This window comes from Globicephala melas, chromosome 14 (assembly GCF_963455315.2).
Source record: "Globicephala melas chromosome 14, mGloMel1.2, whole genome shotgun sequence".
In the NCBI taxonomy this organism is placed as follows: Eukaryota; Metazoa; Chordata; class Mammalia; order Artiodactyla; family Delphinidae; genus Globicephala; species Globicephala melas.
This window is the reverse complement of record NC_083327.1, coordinates 25,504,912-25,527,676: the sequence shown is the minus strand read 5'-3', so window position 1 is coordinate 25,527,676 and position 22,765 is coordinate 25,504,912. Positions and strand designations below refer to the sequence as shown.

Genomic DNA, 22,765 nt, shown 5'->3' with positions numbered 1-22,765 from the left:
TACTATTTATTATTTCTTCTGATATTTGATAAAATCTTCTTTATTTATTGTTATGCTGTTTCTCTCTGAAAGTTAATAATAGGAGTACTTATGAAACACCGAGGTGTGCTATAAAAGGATTTATTCCTTCATATGTTAGTCTAATATGTAAAATGAGATTTGTAGTAACTTTTTTTATCTTTTGTAAAACCACACACAACAGTATATTAATCCATAGTAAATGATGTGCTTATGTTAAGCTCGTGATTCTTCAGAAGGGACTGCACCAGAAGAAAAGGGAGAATAACAGATATAGCATAACCCTTTGTCATTCTAGAGAAATGACTTTGGAGACGTTGGCGAATACTGAGAGCTAAAAATACCACTAATTTTGATACTGTCATTCACGCTCACTAATTAAATTATCTCCGTAACACTGTGGGATAATGCTATGTGGTGGTAAACAGCTGACAAATCAATGTTATATCAGATTCCAGAGAATCAAGAATCAAGTATCCTTGATTAATTGTTGGCATGATTGAAAAACTATTCCATAGTATTTCCACAAATTATATTGAATAAAAGAAATATGATTTTAAAGTACTTTACTGCATACAAGGTTTCCTGTCCTACTAAAGTATTGATTGAAGAAATTTAACTGTAGGATTCAGCATTTCCAAAAAGTTAGGGCTTCTGTTTTCTACTTGATACAAATCTGTTTTCCACTTCACCAAATTCTTAAAAATCTAATATGGAGCATCTGGATTTTAAGAAAAGCTAAGGATTATTGCTTTTAGAATTTTCTGTTAAATTTGTTATTTTTGATTTTTGATATTTAAGCAACAAAGTAGAATTTTTGGATTATATTAATAAAATTAAATATGATATATAGAGAAAATATGTCTGCTATTTCATTTTGAATATAAATTATTATAAGTACTTATTGACTATGTCAAAATACATAGATATTGTTCATTTTATTATTATGTATCACAACTAAATATTTGAATGGAAACAAATATATAAACCCTAATCTAGACAGCTATTTTGACAATTCTTTTAAGAAACAGCACACTCTAAATTATAAGTCTGTATACTAAAATTTAGAAGAGAGTAGTATATTTTGAGAATTCTCTATTCCCTTTGGAAATAGAACTTTATTTCAGAGTAATCAAAGAATTAATTTAATAAAAATTAATAAATTTGTGATACAGATATTAAGACAATGCCAACATATGAACTTACTCAACTATCATAATTACATGTAAAAAATAGAATATATAAATAACCATATTAAATAGCACTCAAGTTGTTAGAACTACAAGCATAGTACTTTGCAGTTAGGTATTCAACACTTTTCATGAACAACAGAAAACTATTTAGAAGTTTGGACAAACTGCATTCCATTTGGGGATATAACTTAAATGGAAAATTTGTAAAGCAGAGATACAATAAAGATAACAGGTAAAGAGCAATGTACCTTCTCTTAATAAAAAACTGTTTCCTCCAAATTCTAATTTTGCAAGATATTTTATAGCACTCAATACTGTCTATTTGTATGGTAAGAGAAGAATTTCATTTTGGGAAAATCCTAGAACTTTATTGGCACTGTGGCCAGACGTTATCCTTTAACATCTGCAGCTTGAAAAACTTAACCTTTTAGCCCCTTACTTAAAGGACTACTAATTTAAACTACAAAATAACCATCTTCAAAAATTGCAAAAGGAATAGTCCTATTCTTACAAGGTTTTGACTTCCTCTTATAATTTTTGGCATTTGGCAAGGATCACCCTTGGCCTAATCATGCCATAGGTTTTATGTTCATTATGGTGACATGAAATTGAAGCACATGAAAATTTTCAACCATCAGATACCTCATTTTTCCATTGGCGTACATCTACTCACAAAGATTTTTATGTCATAAATTCTTATACAGTACTTGATTATCCCTAAATTACATAGGACTGAGTCAATAACACCTTAGCTTTTAGATATTCTGTTTATTTAAACATACATACAACTACTGTTCTTATCAGTCTTTTGTTGAACATTTACCCAAAAGGTAATTCAACTTAAATATTGAAAAAAAAGTCTAGTCTAAAAATATTGTCTGATCTATTCCACCTGGTTTCCATCTGTGACAGCGTGTCTTCACAATGTCATGTGCTTTTCTTTTGTATGTTCTTTACCATTTGGCTTGGATGTAATCTTTGAACTGATGTTTTTTCTTCCTTATTTTCCGTATTCTGATTAGCATAAATTGAAACTTCCAAGCCTTTATGTAAGTTTTGAGATGATTTGATTCAAATTAATTAGGAAGATTTAATGGATTATAAGCTCTCTGTATAAAATATTATATTATAATGGCATTAGTATAGCAATAGAATCAAGCGTTATATTCTTTTTTATTCTTTTCTTTGTAAGAACTTTCAACAGATTTTTCATTTACATTTTTATCCTTTTCTGTGAGAAAGCAGTATTTCACTTCTGAGTTTCTCAGTTATTTCAAATTGACATATGTGGGCGTATATGTGTTGAGTTTGATACTTTGTAGTGTTGACATTACATTTCCTGAGATCACCATTAATGTTAAGGTACTTTATGTTTTTATCCAGTTTTTCTGTTAAATTTAAGTTTTGACTTGAAAACAGAGATATTATATGTGCATATAAACAGGATTTAACCCTTAGTTTTGTCATGCCCCTCCTCCCATTGGTCATAGGCAAAACAAATTAATTTGAGACATATGAAACTGAATGGAATAATACAAATGTACAGAAGGGTGTGTGGATATATGTGTGTGTTTGTGATCATAATAAAAGAAAACAAAAGATGTAATAGCCCATTGTATTTAAAGTAGTTCTTTTGTTTACTCTACAGTAATTGTTTTTAAAATTTAAAAGAGAGCCAGTTAGAAATAAATTGAAATCATTTTTCATAATGTAAGAAATATCAGTAATATTTCTGTGTTTTCCAATAGAAATGTTAATTACAAGAATTTATTTAAAAGGTGGCCTGTCTAGTTCCAAATTACTAACAGAAATGAAAGCATTTCTGTACTCTCTAGAATATGGCAATTCTAGATTACCTAAAACTAGAATATTCTTGGTTTTGAGTTTGGATAGATCATATATTTAAAGAAAAATGGTCTTGTTTAGGAATATGAGGAGGACTATTATTCTTTAGATTTTTGTCTTGGAAAAGAGCCCTACACTGAAAGTTTTGTTATGATTTATAATTCACTACTTAGTAGTTTCTCTTTCTTGGACCTTCCTTCTCCCATGTTCAAAGAAAATGTTCTCAATTATACTCATAAAATATTTTACATCTCATTCATACACTTATTCATATTACTATGTTAAGGATTCTCATAGAATCATTTTAGAAATCATCTAGAGCATTAATCTAAACATGGCTGTGCAGTTATTTCCCTGTACAGCATAACAGGGAACTCCTTAGGAGTCTGAGCTCCTGAACTGTCTCTCCTTTAACTGTCAGTACTGTACCACATTCTACTGAGAACATACCACGTCATTTCCATTGATCTGATTACTATGAAAAATTTACTAAGTGGTGTCAGTGAAATAACCTTTGGTAAGTGGGATGGCTATTACCAGGTGCATACTGCTGTAGGATGAATAAATGTTCTTTCATTCAATAAATGTAGGTTAACCTCCTACTGTATGCTAGACATTGTGCTGTGGTTTTGGGATCCATGGATAATATCATAATCCCTGTCCTTGAGGTGCTCACAGTGGGCTGGAGGAGACACACATGAAGAAATAATTATGGTAGTGTTAATGCCACAATCGTGACCAGTTTGTACTGCCTTCTACGTAGGAGTTAAGCTTCTGATTGATTGATTCACAAAGGATGAGTCAGCTATTCTTAAAAAAAAGGAACTAAACTAGTTAAGATGTCTTTTTACATGTGTAACACAGCTTTTTCTAAAGCTAAAGACTTTATTAAGAAACATATTAAATAATATTCTGTTAGTACCAAGATTGTCTTTTTGCAAAATACTGTGGCTGCAAAGTAGATAGGATATGATAGAACTATATCAGATTATTGGCTTGGTGTGGAGATAAAAATTAACAACTAACTGGTTTTCTATTATTAAGAAGTGGAAAGTATGGGTATCCAGTTAGAGAATTCTTACTATTTTGTTTCTCTCTAACCATTCTGTTTATCTAACAATTCTGTTTATCTCACATATATGTATATGTATGTATCTATTCACTTTGTGTGTGTGTGTATGTCTGTTTTGAAAAAATGATTGAGCTCAACAACATCATTTGTTGTAAGGACTTATTCTGCCTGTTATTTTCTTTTATTTCTGAGAATTAAGGATTGAGTGAATCTCCTCATTGTCCTGATGCATCTTTTTAAGATGTCCTCCTTCCGGGTAAACTGATTTCTTTATGATCTTCAGAAAATTTTCCTCTAACATAACAGAAATGATTATTTATCTCCCCACATGTTCAAACTGCCTTCAACTGCTTTAGGGTAATTTGCTTCACAAGACTTAGTATTGATCCATATTTTATAACTGACTAAATAAGAAAAAAAGAGTCTCCACAAAATAGCTAGAAAGATTGCCTTAACTGATGATTTCGTTTTAATCATTTTTGAAATGATTGCAGAAAACTGGTGGTGAAAAGCCCAGATCTTAGACCACTTGAAATGAAAGGTCTGCCCTTTATGTTAAGAAATTAAGATGAAATTAATTCTTTTCTTTTGGGCTGTGGATCTTGCAGACTTTTTCTACATATGTGTAGTTTTAAATAGATTGTAGGAGAAAACCAATTATTGATGAGCCACAAAGTAATCTGATTTTTAATTCTTTGAATTTAACTAAAAATGTTCACTTTATTAAATATAACAAAATCTCCAACATTTTTACTTATATACATATTTCTTGTCCAGCTGAAGTCTTTTGAACTTGAAATAACCTGCCCTTACAGAGTATTCTGATATTGCCAGATCCACTATTAGCCTCATTGAAAAACAAGCCAATAACTGCCACAAATAGCTCTCCAGTTTAAATATAATTGGTCAATAATATGTACCTACACACATTTCCTGCATGTCTACCTACACTGAGTAGTTTTTTCACTTCACATTGATGAAATGCTACAGCTTTGGCAGGAAAGGTGACTTCTGAGTCTATGTTCAACACTGAAATAGGAGATAATTAAGTGCATTGTAAAAGATACAAATTAAGGTACAATATTTATAATTTATGTAAGTAATTTCTTATGAAAAATCAAAAATTTAATTAGCTTAAGCACATAATTATCCATACGATTTGATGCTAGGTCGAAAGGTAATATAGTATTGAGAGATCATCATATTTGTCTTTCAGCAGTTATAGCTTTGGTCTATTGCCTGGCACAATGCAAAGAGTAGGCAAACAATAATTACTTAGTCAGAGAATGAATGCATAATATGGCCATATTTGCCTAATAATTAATTTGTGTTTCTTATTTGCATACACCTCTGGTAATGGGGAAGTAGCTCAGTGTTTATCAGGGGTAGAAACCAGAGTGGGATCAAAACTTTGCATGGAAATTGACACTGTGAAATAATCATAATAGTTTACTATTTATTGAGTGCTTATTCTCCACCAGACATTGTGCTAAGTTCTTCACATGAATCATACACTTTAATTCACAATAATCTTTGGAAGTAGTCTTATTAGGTTTTTCTATTTTAGGTATGGAAAAACTAGGCTCAGAGAACTTAAGCAATTTTACAAAGGTCACACAGCTGGTACATGCTGGAGGGAAGTCAGATTCATAATTTATATAAAGGACAAGTTGTATTGTCTTTTTGAGATTGTTGGAGTGAGACCTTAGATGATGAAATTAACCATGTCTGTAATTCAGAATATGAACTTTATCTTTTAAGAACTATTGTTTTTAATATGATTATGTTAAAACAAGAATCTTAATCTTTCAAAACAGGAATTCTCACTAGTATATTTTACATTATGTTTTGAATATAGAGCTTATATTATCTGACCTTTCTTGCTGTTTTCAAAACTGTGAGGATAATTTAGCATAAGAAGAATGAATAATAAAAACAAATTACAGAAAGTATGTTATTATAATAACTATAAGGGAAATATTTGAAAATACACTTGACAGTGGCCTAAATGCTAGAGTAAATCGTATCCCCCGTCTGAAATCTTCCTAACACCAGTTACTGTTTAAGAACTTACTGCATCCTCTTGTTCATAATGACATGCCCTCAAGGAAATCTTTTAGTAAAATAAAATAATACTCTGTCATAAATGTCACATTTTTTTAGTTACCACAAATAAATAATATAATATTCGAGTTTGGTTAGCTGGCTTCCCCTAATTTAAATGTTTCTCACCCATGGGAACCCCATAATTATGTTATTTTGCTATAGACATGAATTAAGGTTAAGGTTACTTTAGTTCATTTCCAGTGGGGTTACTAAATTCTGAGACTTCATAGTTAATTTATGTTTTTTATCTGTAGGTTCATCTCAAAGTAGACCTTTGAGGACAATATTGAATGAGATCCAGAAGGGTCTGATTTCATTTTGAATCTTTCCTTTTATGGGAGTTGACTATTAAGTAATTTACATAATTAAAAATTCCATTTCTGGATCCTTACCTGCATGAACCAAAATGGATATGCACATCTCTGAGAACACACACAGGGTTTGGCAACAATGGCACAGGGAGAGATCGAGGTGAATGGCTGAGCAGAGGAATCCTTGACACAGTGCCTGCCAATGCCAGTCAGGGATGCACGCAGAGACAGGATGGCCCTTCCAGAACCTGTCTTTCACACTCTTGCTGAGGCACCACTGAAAGACTAAGTGGGTGTGAGTTAGCATGTACCGTTTTGGGGTGGTGATGGTGATAGAAATATACGTGTTTTTACAGATAGCATTTCAACGAAAACAATCGTGCTAGAGTTTAACAGCTAGATAACCAGTTACTGTGTTGTTAAAACAACCTTTTGAAAATTGAAATAAAAAAGAAAACTAGTGTCTCTAGCTCTTAGTAATTAATAACAAGGAAACAAGGACATCGAAGCTGAGAATGTGAAAAGGCTTTGTCCAAATTGCATGCCAGTAAGTGGTGGCGTGGATTTGAACAGAGTTCTTTGAGTTAAAATCCAGTTCTCTTTTGAGAATAAGAGGAAAAAAGATTTTGAATATTCTAACTTGACATTTTTCTCCTCTTTTAATCATTTTGGTAATGAGGTCAGGCTTATGGTGAGGTTCTGGTACAGTAGAGAGTGTTTAAATGCCAGACTTCAGCAAAATTCCTAGCGTATTTCAAACTGATAATTTAAGAAAGAAGAAAAAACTGTTGACACAGTGCTTTGTTTTATTTCCCTTTACAGTCTAAATCCTGAAAATAAAACTTTTAAATCCTTGTTATTTTACATCTGTTTCTTTTCCACTGTATAGTATCATAAAACGTGAAGTACTCAATTAAATAACACAGATAAATAACATATATTTATAATGCCCCCAAATTAGTTTTTCTTTTTAGTTTTAAAAATCCCAAAATTATTTTCAGCACTTGAGCACCTGTTATCAAACTTTATATTTCTGCATCATTTCTTTTCTAAACTCTTACAAGTTAGTTATGGGATAACATGGATGGTGCTTCACAAACTGTAATATACTCGTTACATCATGTTGTTTTTATCCTCCCTGCCCGCTGTTCATTCTCAATGTGAACAATCATAACATGTCAATGACAGGAGGTCTGGCTTTCAGGCCGACTTCTTTAATTATTCCCACTGAGGAACTGTCAATAGGATTAAAATACAGATTCTGGATCTGTCCATTCCAGATGAGGTCAGCACTCTGAGCAATGGGAATACTATTTCTGCAATCTGTGTTTTCCCCTTTGCATGCAGAAGCATAGACATTAATGTGACACAAATATTTGAAAGCTCCTATGGAAACAGGCTAGCTTTGCCTAAATTAAGTCAGTTGTCCATCTGCAATAAATAAAATAACAGCATTCATTAGAATCCGTAGCTATGTATGTGTGTAGATTCTACAATAATATTAAAGCCCAGAAAGTTTCAATTACAGAACAATCCACTTATAGTTCATAATTAATAAACTCTTTGCAGCTGTGTAACTGTGGCCGGAAACATCTGCAAAGCCTCATATTTTACACACAGACACATACACATAATTCCTTCAGAAAAAGTTTAATTGTGCTTAAAATCACAGGTCTGGAAACAGAGTAAGACCTGAGGAAGCTGAGTCTAGTTGTATTCAGTTAGCTCCTTGGAGGAGGAGTTGTGGGGGGAAAGGAAACCTGCCCTTGTGTGGCACAGGTGATTTAGGTAAAAAATAAGAATGTTTAAGGTCTATTCATATATTCACTGAAAACTAACTTTGTATATTATCTCCCCTACATATAACTTGGTATTGATAAGCATCTATTTAAGTTATAAAATTACTCAGTAAAATGCTAGTCCTTGGATAAAAGATAAATTATTATTTATAAAACTCTAAAATTAGAAATGGGTAAAAAATATATTGATTATATATTTTCCTTTGTTTTGGAATTTATAGTTAATTTTTTGCACCTAAATGTATCTTTATAAAAATAGATGAATATAGAGCATATGTGTTAGAAAGGCAAACTAACATATTTTCGACAGATAAAATTTGGTATTTTTTCTTAATGTTGGCTAACTTAAATGTTCAGTTTGAAGTTGCATCATCAATGGATTTTATTATACATGACAACTTTACTGAGGTAAAATTCACATACCATACAATTCACCCATGACAGTTAACAATCTAGTGTTTTGTTAGTATAGTTATAGAGTTGTACAACCATCACTACCAATCAATTTTTGAACATTTTCATCGCCCCAGAAAAAAATCCTGCACCCATTAACAGTCACTTGCTATTCCTCTCACTGCCCCAGCTCTTAGCAAGCACTAATCTACTTTCTGTCTCTATAGATTTGCCTATTCCGGATATTTCATATAAACAGAAGTATATAGTATGTGATCTTTTGTGACTGGATTCTTTCACATGGCACAATGTTTTCAGAATGTATCAGAATTTAACTTCTTTTGATTGCTGAATAGTATTCCATCGTGTGTATTCATTTATTAGTTGATGGACATTTTGGTTGTTTCTACACTTTGGGCTATTGTGAATAATTCTGTTATAAACATTTAGTTATGTTCAAGTTTTTGTGTCAGTAAATGTTTTCATTTCTCCTGGGTACATACTGAGGAGTGGAATTGTTGGGTAACATGATAACTATGTTTAAACTTTTGAGGACTTGCCAGTTTTTTTCAAAGTGGCTGCACCATTTTACATTCCCAACAGCAGTGTATGAGAGTTCTAATTCCTCCATATTCTTATCAGACTTCTTTTATCTGTCTTTTTTAATAGTCTTCCTACTGGGTATAAGTGGTTTATCATTGTAGGTTTGAGTTTCATTTCCCTGATGACTAATGATCTTGAGCAACGTTCTGTGTGTTTATTGGCCATTTGTATATGTTCCATATAGAAATATCTATTCAGATTCTTTGCCTGTTTTTTGATTGGCTTATTAAGAAATTTTAATTTGTTGATTATTTTAAAATTCTAACTTATTATAATTCTCAATAATATCTAATCTTATCTCCCTCATCAATTTTATGGTGGACATATCTTCTATCATGCGTTCTTTACAGACTTTGATAGTCCAAGAAAAGACCTAGAACCTCCAGGATGATGATTCTAAACACCTGGAAAGCTTTTAAAATATAGATATATCCGAACCTTAATAATGACTCAGTTATCTTTAATAGAGCCAAGACAGTAGTCTCTTTTCAAAGCATCCTTCATGTGCAGTCATGGGGGACAGCCCACTAAGATATGGAGTTTCAGTGCCTTAATGTTCAGGATGGGTCAGTTATGTCTGAAAGTAAAGATGGAGTTTAAGATTTCTAAAAAAATGTGCCCATTATGGTTGAGGGAATCTTTCTTGGCTGTAGAGAAATTCTAGAAGTATGTGGATTTTCTGGGATAACCAGTTTGTGGGAGAAGGTCCTTAGAAGTATAATCAGATAGGATATCCCCCAAGCTTACCCTTGTAGGTCATAAACCTAAAGCACCAGGGTAAGTGTGAGTATCTACACCCTTGATCAGAAAAAAAAGAGGTATTCTACTTCATCCAACTGCTTAGCCTAAAGAGTGGAAATTTGTCTGCGGATTTTACAGTGGCCTTTAGGATTGTTCATTGAGAACACAGAGTTGTTACACCATACCCTGATTGTTCCACAGACTGCCTCATGCAAGTATATACTCAAAGGCCTGGCACCCCATTGCTTAAACACTTGAAATCCATTGAAGACAGCTATGGAATATGCTAATGTTAGGAGAGTTTGAGAATCAGGATACAAGGCTTTTGTATCAACTCTCTTATGTATTTAAATATCTTTGTGTTCAGAATTTTGTTGCTCTTAAGTAATTTACTTATAAATGGGAAACCCTGTTGCACTTTGTGTGTGTGTGTGTGTGTTTTAAGAATTTAAATCCCACATATTATTTGAACCAATTTTGTTACATAAGACAATCTTCTTATTTAAAAATAGTTGAAATTAAATATAATATGACAGTTACTTCATTGCAGTAAACAATATAGCAGATCTTGGAATATAGTATATTTTGTAATATAATTTAGTAGGTATATTACAGTAGATAGTCTTGTTACTGTCCAGTAAAAAGAAGTTTCATGTGCTTCCTAGATTTTCTTTTTCTTTGGTGCTTTTCCATTTAAACAACTGGCTAAGTGAAAACTTGCTCAGTGTATGAAATCTGACAAGATTATGGCTCTTAGCTCTAGGATAATGAACTTATGTTATTTTATTCATTAAGGCCCTGAGGGCTAGAAAAAAAGAGTCCAAAGAATCAGTCCCAGGCCTTTGTGGTAACAATGAAAAATACTGTTACTAAACTCATTGGTGAAATATTATTTTTACAAAAGTAAATATTGAAAACAAATTTTATACATATTCCCAGTCTTCATCAGTCCAGTGAAATATTACCTTAAAACAATGTTCAGTTAAAAAAACAAAGTCATCGAAAGGCAGGAGATTAAAATGGTATGTTTCTTATTGTAACTAATTTTACCATAAGTGCATACAGTATATTAATTAAAGTTTGCTTTAAGTTCAAATGCTGTTGAACAAATTGAGAAATAAAGCAAAGGAAGAAAAAAGTTTTAAAACTGCTATTATTGCACGATTCCTAGAAAGTTATCCTTATATACTTCATCATTATGTATAAAGGGAATTTATCTTTGATTGAGGTTTCAGAAGGCATTTACCATGAAAAAATTTTTTACTAGTACCTTTTTGGAAAACCAGCTGCATTTATAGAGAGAAGAAATTGCCCTTATTTCCATGTAGGCTTTTGGGAGCAGCTGGAGGGCTCATCGAAGTCTTCCTTAAGTGGTTAAATCTCAGGTATATCACTTCACCCCAGTTTCTCTCACTGAGTATTTTACTCAAGCTATTTCATCTAGATATCTCATCTAAAATTTTAATTTTATGAGCATCTGTTACTTCCTTCCTAAACATTTTACTACGCAATTGCTCACTGCTGTCCTGAGAGATACAGGTTATGTCTTCTCGTGTTCTTGGCTTTACTCTTCATACCATAGCTCCCAAGATTTTGCCCTTATTTTTAGTAAATCTAAATTAATAGCTTCCTTAGATGTTAAATGAAAACTCTCTTGTTACAACTTATTATTTTCAATATTAACTGAACTGAAACAGAATAGTACTTCAAAGAAAAAATGTTAAGACTTTTATGACCACATTTTTTCGAGATTGCTTCTCTCATCATTTAATGATGGCCATACATGTACTCCATCATTTTGCAGGCATCTACAATGCCAAAATTCATGGTGAAATTGAGGAGATCTATTTCATATCTCTTCTGTAAGGTGTACTAGGATATCATTTCGCCGTTTTCTAAGTTAAAGTAATAGCTTTAAATTAGTCAAAGGGTAGAATAAAAGGCAATAGGGGCCCATTGAAAATTCATTTTGGGGGTTGCTAAAGCTTCGAGACCCATTGAACAGATGCCAGACTTTGGCTCATTCAGCAGTCAAGGCTGGTGCAATAGCATATGGTTGAGTCTCAGCCGTCCTGTGTTCTAAATCCAGTTTTAGCCTAGACAAACAGAATTATTTGAAGAACTCAGGTTAATTTTGCTTCAAATCTGCTTTCCCATCTGCTAAAATGGTAACAGAATTTAATGAAATTTGAAAGTTGAATGATAAGGGTTTTAAATTTCTCTACATTAGGTACTGTTATACATTCTAAAAATCATGTAAGTGGAGCAAGAAATGGACCTACTTATTTGTGGGAAAAGTGGAAGTAAGCCTTTGGTTAGAAGCCTTTATTTGCAACAGGAGGGTGAGAATTGCGAGAGATTCCACTAGGTAGTTTGCTGCCTACAGTTCTGGAAGCCTTACCTAGTGGATGTTAAATCGTGTTGCCATTCCTCCCCCATTTCCTTGCTCTCCAACTCCTCTCCCTGTAAAAAGTGAGTAAATACACATAATATCATCAAAGACTCTCAGCATACACCTCTTCTCTCTGTCTCTCTCTCTCTCTTTTTCTTTGTTAATTCTCTGGGCCTTAATGTTATCAAGCTGCAGGTTGTGAGTAAAGCATTGCCTTCTCTGTGTTACGGATGTTCTATCTGATCACTGAATTACAGATGATACATGGGGCAAGATACAGTGCATACTTAAAGAAAGGAATTTCCAGCCTGAGAAATCCATGCTAAATCCTTTATCCTACTAGTTAACCATTCTTTTATGTGGCAAGATTGTATCTTTAGAAACATTTTAAAGTGTTATTTTGTTTCATATTATTTCAAAATCGAGGTCGTTTTTCTCTCTGTGTCTTAGATTTGTAGTAATTGCTACAAGAACATGTGAAGATGCTTTAAGCTTCGTTGCCTAATATGTTTGTGAGTGCGTCCCTCTTGTATGAATTGAGGAGGCCAACTAAAGGCAGACTGGCTTCTGAGGGCAGCAGTGGATCATAATTTACAAAGAGATGGTAGTAGTTCTGTTCACAAATCTATAACTTATCTATCACAATATGACCTATCTTTAAGTTTCTGACTTATCAAAAATACCTGTCTTGTTCATATAAAACACCCTTATATTCTTGAAGCTTAAAAGATAATTTGGAGTTCTCAGTTGTACCAGATTATGTGTTAAATATTCAGCATGTGAACAAAAGCACAGAATGACTTGACTCTTTTCTGGAGAATATACTATCTTAATAAGATAGGATTGTTTTTCCCACCCAAGAGTGAAAATGTGCTTACACTCCTGAATAATGCTCAAGTTGAGAACATTAAACAAACTTGAATCTAATACATTAAAAGTTATAATTGAATTTATGTTAAATATTCACTTATTTTTCTTTGTAGATATGACTTATTAATTTCTATTAAATTTGAAGGTCACTAAAACTTAAATAGATATTCATTTAATAAAGATGGAGGGTAAATTGAATCCATTTAATATATTCAATGTATAGTACCATCAATTAATTTAAAAATTGTTGAGATAATGAAAATTGAACTTGCTAAATTTTAGTTGAAGATAAATATGTAAAATGTCTGGGGATAGTAAATAGTTCCAGGTTACTTGATTTAATAACAAGTAGTCTCTAAGTGAGTTAGGGCAACTTCACTGGAAGGTGATAGAGATGTCTATTCATTGCTGAGAGCAGTTGCTGTGTTAGTGTGACTATCTTAACCTCTCCCAGCAGAGGAGAAACAGTTATCACCTGTTTGTAGTTGATGGCTTTCTCCTTATTTCTGGCAGAATAGGTTTCTTCTATTCATAGGATTTCATTATTTTTAGTAACAAGGAAGTTCGCTTCGTGGAAAGCAGCCTGCCTTGGAGCTTAAACTGGTTGAAATATCTTGAAGTTTTCTGAAAATTGCAGGGTGTGAGGGAGAATACATTTCTATCATTTTCCGATGACAGTTTTTACATCACTATTATTTCTAGTCAGGTAATAAAATTAGTTTAATATTTTTCACTATGAACCAAATTCACACATAAAAACTTAATTTATAACTATACTAGATTAAGAAAACATAACTTTGAAGTGTGTTAATGCAAATCAACAAGCAAGTTAATTATTACTGAAATCAAAGTTCCCCTGAATTAACTCTCCTGAGATTTTATCTAAATAAATTATGCTTGTGTTTAGTTTTGGGCGCTAGACTTTGGACTGATGCCAACTACAGGTGCAAGTTTGCTGTATCATTTGGTTTTTATTATTTTGTTTTAAAATACAGTATTATACAATTGGGTTATTGACATACACTAAACAGAATTTTACCATAAAGGGCATGTTTTTCCCTTCTTTTTTCATATAATTAGAGACTTATGGTTTATAATTAGTTCCCAGGAAACATGACAACAGATATAAAAAGAATATGTTAGAAATTTCTTATTGGAATCTAGGTTTCTATTGAGTCTGGTGATAGCAAATTTGGAAACCAAAGTTCACATTTTATTCTTTGCTAAATATGACTAAAATTTAAAGAAGGTCTGTTTGTTCTCATGTTTCTATTTTCACTTTGTTCTGCATTCCCAGCCTGTGGCCGTGGGTTCTACAAATCCTCCTCTCAAGATCTTCAATGCTCTCGTTGTCCAACCCACAGTTTTTCTGATAAAGAGGGCTCCTCCAGGTGTGACTGTGATGATGGGTATTACAGGGCTCCATCTGACCCACCGTATGTGGCATGCACAAGTAAGTTCATAATTGTAAAATAAGGACTTTCCAATCCCTTCCATTTGTTTGTAGTATTGTGACATCATTGAAATAGGCCTGAAATTTATGAGTACATTCCACAAACCGATGAGCCTAAACAATAATATAAAAGAGATACATCTTACATCATCATCAGTGTAAATTTCATGTCTGCCAGATCAAAATGCATTTTAATCATATTTTACACATGTATTCAATAGGAGTAATAAATAAAATGTAAAAGTTATTTGAGTCTTGCATGGCTGTGAAATGTTATTAGAAAGTAATGGTTTCTGAATTAAAATTTTCCATCACTAAATAGGGCAAATCTTATATCTTGGTGCTTCAGTTAATGAATGTTTGAGAGACTCAAATCCAAAGCCAATTCCAGACATTACTATAAATCATTCTTGAGCAGATTAAGAATGAATGGATGTATTCTCTGTTATACGGTTAAAAGGCAAAGTATTTTTAAACAACTGCACAACTGTTTTTTTAAGTGCATTAACTGTTCTTTTTTAATAGCTTGGAAGAAAAATAGCTAAAGACCGTGGCAAAATGACAAAGACAGTTGTTATCCTGTTTTCATTTTGACATATTAAATAGAAAATAAATAAGGCCTCTTGCCAAGTGAATTCAAGAAGGCTTTTATTCAGTTTCTCTAGGAAAGGTAATGAAATGTTTATGTGCAAGAGAGCATTTCAAGTAGTTTTCTGTATGGTGATTGAGCCACTAGCTTAATGCCCCACGTGGATCCTTTAGTTCATTTTTGTTTGTTTTTTTGTCTATTTTTGTTTATTTGCTTATTTTTGGTTTCCAAAGGGCCTCCATCTGCCCCACAGAACCTCATTTTCAATATCAACCAAACCACAGTGAGCTTGGAATGGAGTCCACCTGCAGACAATGGGGGAAGAAACGATGTGACCTACAGAATTCTGTGTAAGCGGTGCAGCTGGGAGCAGGGCGAATGCGTTCCCTGTGGGAGTAGCATTGGCTACATGCCCCAGCAGACTGGATTAGAGGATAACTACGTCACTGTCATGGACCTGCTGGCCCACGCTAATTATACTTTTGAAGTTGAAGCTGTAAATGGAGTTTCTGACTTAAGTCGATCCCAGAGGCTCTTTGCGGCTGTCAGTGTCACCACGGGTCAAGCAGGTATGTTTCTGTGTTTGTCTTGACTAAGTGAAAAATGTGACTACATAAGTGAGGTCTCTCGCTTAAATATCTCGTTAACTTGGCTCTACAGAACTTGATTATTCCAGCTTGTTGATTATTCACACCTTTAGCTTTTCTTTGCTATTTCTTCTGTTGCCTGTTAAACCATTACTAGACTCATTAACATCTCCTCCAGAGATCTGGCAGGAGAAAGAAAAGGGGATAAATTGTAAACCAATTAAGACTGCTCTAAGAGGACCAACTCTATTAAGATCTAGGGGAGGAGAGGGAAAATATTGGACAAAATAAGATGTAGGATATTTCTTGCATTTTTTATTTACCTTTTTGTGTGCTACGTGCTTATGATTAAAATCTACAGGATAATCAGGAATGAAGGAGTTGGCTTCAGTGTCTCACATGGCGTTAACCAGTTTTTTACCACATAAAATGTTATATTTGTAATAGATGGCAAGTCTGCCTTAAAATTTGCATGAGGGAATTTTACATTCCTCACTAGATTTGTGATCATATGGATGTCTATAGTATTGGAATAAGTACTTGAGAGATCTCATGAGGCTTTCAAAATAAATGAATTAAGAAATAAAATAACCATGATGATTATGAACTGGTAGCTTAGCCTAAAAGCAGTTTTCGCTTATTTTCTTATTGGCATTTAAGATGCCCTGCTGGGTCATTCTTTGCTGTGGTAAGTAGGTTTTGGAAAATATAAATTGGGAAGGAAGCTTCAAAAATTGGAGACTTTCTAAACCTTTAGAGAAATATTATTATTGGGGGAAGTTCCAGAAACGGAGGGCTTTTTCAAACTTTTGAAAGTTCTTGCTGCTGAAGGGTGATGCTATGCAGTCAGAGTAGCCAAGTGCTATGTCATCGTCATTAATAAAATTGAACCTGCACTGGAGTACTGAGTTGTGTAAGCATCGTAATAAGCTTATAACAAGGTCTTCTTGATCTTTGGCTAGCTGTCAACAGTCAATATTATCCCAAATTCCTGGACATAGACTAATCTATTCTTCCTATCTATGCCAATTTTAATAAAATGTTACCTATTTAAATCATATCTGCACAGTGAAGCCTATGCATATAGTCTCATGCTTACCATTTTGAACAGATTAGTGGGTTCCTATTCCAAAGGTTTTATTTTGATGTTTATTTAAAAGGCTATTGCAAATCAGATTTCTTACGTAAAAGCTGAAGTCTGGAGGTAAAGCCACATAGAAACTTTTAGATCTTCAAACACTGGACAAAAGGAAGCAACTCATAACTGATATTTGGATTGATTCATTTTATTTAGCCTTACACCATTTGCCATTCTTTTATAATGCTGGTGTTAGTAGATGTTTTTACTTGTTTTGCTTTATATTGAAATTTGTCATCGTAACGTTACAGTGAGTGGGTTTGAAACATTTTAGGTTCATGATTATGACACTAGAGCTATCTTTGGAGCCATTAATAAAAACTCTTAGGTCTGCTGAGCTAGAATAACTGCTTTATTCTTGCTGATAAGAAGTAAAAGAAGGGATATTTTTATTTATTTTTTAATACAACCTAAAGATACTGAACTGATACCACAAATAGAGTTTGCCAAGTAGGCCACTTTGGGGATCTGTTTCCATCATCTTTAAATGTCCATTGTTTAATTGTTCAGGTTAATACTACACAGCCTAAATAGGTCATAGATATTCCATAAGTTCCTGAATCAACTATCTTATAGTAGTTGCGTAAAATGGCTTTGTCCCCTTGATTCTCTTCCGGTTAAGAGCAAACCAGGTTTGTTTGGTTTTGGGGGGGAGGTAATTTAAATGTACAAAAATTAGATTGCTATGATTACACAACTATGTAAATATACCAAAAATTATTGAATTGTGTGCTTAAAATGAGTAAATTTTATGGTATGAAAATGATACCTCAGTAAAGCTATTAACATTTTTAAAAGAATAAATATAATAAAGTTAAAAAGCAAACTAGGTTTGTACTTTTATATTAAAATATTAATTCACAATTGCTTGGTCCCAACTACATCTCAAATACTAAAAACCCATGAATTTACACTCAGCTTTTTCTGCTTTCAAAAAGAAAAGCATTAATAAGGCAGCAAACTGTGGTAATTTTTAAAGTTTTAATTTATTTTTTAACAGAGGAAATTTAGGATATGTTAGTGACTATTGTTCAGTTAAATTCGTACCCATTCCCCCCACCCCATCGTCAATATTTTTGCTTTTTCTAAGGGGAGAATGATTTGAAACTTTGTCCATGTTTATGACTATCCGTGGAAACCTGCCGTGATCCTTAAAATTCTCATTCTTTGTTAATCAAACAGCATCACCTCCCACCTAGTTTATGCTGCAGTCACTTCAATAATGAATTTAAGGATCTCTGGTCAGTTATCAGTTATCGCTCATCAGCAATCCACTGATGCCTAGTACAAAAAGAATCTGCAGGTGTCTGGGCAAGAAGAGAGAGTAAGGATGGAAAATCATCAGGCAGTGTTTGAAAGGTAGTGTGTACTTTGTAGTTCCTTTTCTATGAAGTTTGGAGTCTGGAGCTCAGGACCCCCCCCCCCGTACCAGTGTTTGTGGAAATGGAAGTACATTGAAGACCCCCTTGTCCTTTCCTCAGGGTAGCAGTAGGGTTATTGGTGTTTAAGGACCTGTACCCCAACCCCTGTTGCCACTTATGAGGTATGTGCTGTTGGGTGGACCGCAAAAGTTCTACATGAGTAAGATGGAAATAAGATGGTATCTATCTTCCTGCATTATCCTGTTAAATGAGATATTGGAGAAAACTTAAAAACTTTTTATTGTCATAAAAATGTTATTGCAGTGAGTAGCGTAATGAATGCTGATTAATCCTCTTTTTATGTAACTATGAACCTGTCAAGGCAAAACACACTAAAATCTTTACCTATTGCCATGTGTCCAGGGTGGGGTGTATAATCGAGGCAATTATGTGTTATAACATTGCAGGAGGGAGAAATTCATTTTTTTAATCTAATCACAAGTTATCTTAAGACTGAGGTTCTTATTTAAACCAATAATTAGCTTTAAGATGAGATGTTTATAGAGAAGCCTAATACGTGATATTCATATTTATATAGTTTTCGTATTTACTTATCGGGAACATATTACCTACACAAGCTGGCTGGAATGTATTCTTTTTGTTTTTGTTTTGTTAGGAATGATATTGACCTATTAAAGGTGTTCTGAAGAGGTAACTAAATTCTACTTTTCAAAACATTAACCCAGCCAACTGTACTGAGTAGTATATGTTAAGCACTGTGCAGGATGCTGAAGATAGGAAGGCAAAGAATGGTCCTATCCTTATGAGGAGCTGTTACTATAGCAGATATATATTAATTTATACAACTAATGATAGGACACTTGACTATAATGTGATGCATGCTATAGAACAAAATTAGGAACAAAATACAGAACCCCAAAGAAGGAATGATTCATTCCATCTGTGGAAAAAAGGGGAGTCCTCACAGAAAAGATGTCAATCAATCTAGAACTTTAGAATGGATATGGTTTTGCCAGAAGGAGGACAAGTAAGTCATATTCTAGGCCCTCAGGCGGACCTGTCCCATGAAAACATAATCATTGCCACTGCATTCCTTCCACAGATCAAGTGCATTAACACACCAAAATGGGCTGCAGAAAAGTTAGTAAAAACGAGTCATCCTAAAATTACTGTCTCTGTCTGTAATACCTTCATTCACTGTGGGATCATTTAGACAACTAGATAATTTTTAACTTTTTTAGAAAACATAATATAAAATTATAATATGTGATCTTTCCCACAAACAGACTTAAAAGACTTAGTCATTATTCTTCAGGTCAGTAATCATGTTATGTTTTTGTCTTTACCATCTAACACAGTTCTTTCTCTGTTCCTAATGTCGTGTAATTAATTCCAGTAAGGAAACTAGTCACACACAAGAAAAGTTAAATGATTTTACGGGAGTGAAAACACTCAGACGTGAATGGAAAAGGCATAGGATTTGATATTTGATGACATGATAGCTTTGTGTTAGACAAATTATTTCACCTCTTTAACTTGAATTTTCTCCTGAAATAGGATCATGTTACTTGACTCCTCATATTGTGAAAAAAAAAAAAAAACTGAGCTTTTAGCTTAATACCTGTTATAGTTGTTAGAATAAAAACAAAGTGTTTTTGTAAGTGTGTTATTGTACTACAACAATGATAATAATAGAAGTAATGATAAGGGTTACAAGTGATTGAACACAATACAGTTTTGGTACTTTTTAAATGTACCAGGTATACGGAAAGTGTGTCAAGTTGAGTCACTTAATGTCTGTGGACTCATGTAGTCCTCCTAAATAACAGAGAGGTCTGGGACAGAAGACCTCTAAGAGCCCATCTTATGTCCATAATTAAATGGACAATCATAATACAGTACAAACTATACATTGCACAGTGCAGGGTTGACTGCAAATTATTGATAGCTGAGTAATATGTGTACAGATACTATCATTTTTGATGGGATCCATGACTTACAATGCTGTAGAAAGCACTGGGAAGGAATTAAGGATGAAAACTGGAACCTCTTGAAAGAGGATATGATTTTCCAAATTGGGCTCCCTAGAAAGCAGACACTGATGCAGATTCCTTGCAGGAGTTGTGTTAGGGCATGTACTTGGCATCAGCACCATCTGAAGAGAAAGGAAAGGAGCAGGACTGAGCAGAAGGGAAATTGAGCCATAATGCAGTCTCATTGGGATTCTCGGCCAGCTCCATGACAAGCTCTCCACCCATAAGGGACCTTCAGATTGTCCCAAGTTGAAGAGATAGTGGCAGGCTTTTTTACCTCTTTGTCGTACAGACACTGGCTGCAGACTCCTCTAGCAGGCTCCTCTAGGAAGGTGTCATTTTTCAGACAAGGAAATTCTAAAGGGCAGCGGGGAACTGAGGTTTGCTTTTGCGCAGCTATCTCAGCAGCTAGCAAATATGTTCTTCATTCCTTCACCAAGGGTAATGGGGACCGTCCATCATAACATCCATTACATAGAGTTAAATCATGCCAAAGGATACAAGGGGCAAAGTTCAGAGTGTGTTTAAAGAATAAGTGGTAGCAACTGGATAAATAAAGATTTGTGGGAAGAACTAATGGGAAAGTTTACTTTTAGGAAAGAAGAACTTTCTAATGGAGGGAGGAGATAGTGGGAACTGGATGTTTTGAACAGAAAAGTTACGTAACTGACCCTGGTTTACATCTTAAACTTTTGTGTATCTTCCACAGAACATTTGATGTATTCCATATAGCAGTTTGTTTTAAAAAAAAATTCTCCTGCTTAGCCTTGATTCCTCTGGAAAACAGATATATAGAAAACATTTTCTGAAAATATGAGAAAGTATCAGCAAAGTTGCCATTTTGAGACAAAATTTCTTAATGTCTCTACAAAGATATCATATAGAATCTCTCTCAAAAAGAACTATTTTCTTTTTCTCATCATCAATTTTGTTGTATATGGGTGAATGGTTTATACAGCACTTATATACATATTATATCATTAAAATTTGAAGTAAATTTATAAAGTTGGTAAAACAAGTATTAATACCATTTACAGGTAAAAAGTTGAAGCTTAAACTTACCAGTGTCACATGGTAAGTTATAAAGTGGCGACCCAAATTATTGTAATCAAGTATACCCCTTACCTCAGAATTATTATGCTCTGTAATCTTCTCATGGACTGCTATCTTAAAGAATTTAGCTCTACAGTCCTTTACATGGGAATTTGCAGATTGATTTAATGGTCTGGTCATAAATTACTCTTCAATGAAAAGGGGACCTCCTAAGAAGTTTTGTTTCCCGAGGATATTAATAACACATATAATCTCTGAGAGGGAGCATTGGTAACTATAGTATTTGCCTCCTGGCTATGATTTTATTACCCTTCTTTAAGAAACTTCAGAAACATCCCTTCATATCTTAATGGACTAATTTCCCTTATGTTTTCAAATCATATTTGAAATCATATTTCAAATCTTATTTCTCTGTCAAAATTAAGATTGGCTTTCAGTATTCCCTTTACTTAGATTTATGATGTTTACATAATGTTCCAAATGAAATATAATCAGAGTTATATGATATAACATTATACATAAGCAAAATTCTACAAAAAAAGAGACAATACCAAAAGTCATTTCCTGTATTTGTCTGAAATATCTTCACCCACATTTATTAATGTGACTCAACTGTGATGATTTTTCTCATAAGTTAACTCAGATCATCTCTTTTCAATGATTTTAAATAGTAGGCCATCAAATTATGTGTCCTTTAAGAAAAACCAATTAATTCCATTTAAGTTTTTATATTTTGAGATTTCTTAATTTTTTAAGGGAACATAATGTTAAGAAAATAATATTTTCTTGTTTGAGAGCATTTACTGAGTAATATTAAAAGCAGCTATTGCCATAAGGTGAAACAAGATATAAATGCAAAAAAAAACCAACAATGACAAAAAATGTGTGGAAATAGTGTCAATGTTATTAAAACATGCATACATACATACACACACTTACACAGTCTGCAGCAGAAAAATCAAATGAATGTGATTCCTTTAACAGTAAACCATTCAAAAATGCATTTCTGTTTCTAGTTATTTTATAAATCTGATGTATCTGAATGGCATAGCAGAATTCAGTCATGCTAATTTATACCAGAGGGCATGACATTTTAGAAATTTTATGCTTTGCTTTGCAAGTAGGAGCTTTAGACTATGTTACTGAAATTTAATTCTTTATAAAATATTTTTGTGACACCACTAATT

The 22,765-nt window shown here is 33.3% G+C and overlaps 1 protein-coding gene across 5 annotated transcripts in view; it reads left to right on the top strand.

Annotated features, from left to right (window-relative positions):
- Window positions 1-22,765, top strand: part of EPHA7 (EPH receptor A7) — a 167,134-nt gene that overhangs the window by 44,302 nt on the left and 100,067 nt on the right. For all 5 annotated transcript variants that reach the window (XM_060283314.1, XM_030859512.2, XM_030859511.2 and 2 more), the window contains exons 4-5: window positions 14,641-14,796; window positions 15,619-15,954. In XM_060283314.1, coding sequence (XP_060139297.1) covers window positions 14,641-14,796; window positions 15,619-15,954 — 492 coding nt within the window. The remainder of the gene's footprint in view (window positions 1-14,640; window positions 14,797-15,618; window positions 15,955-22,765) is intronic.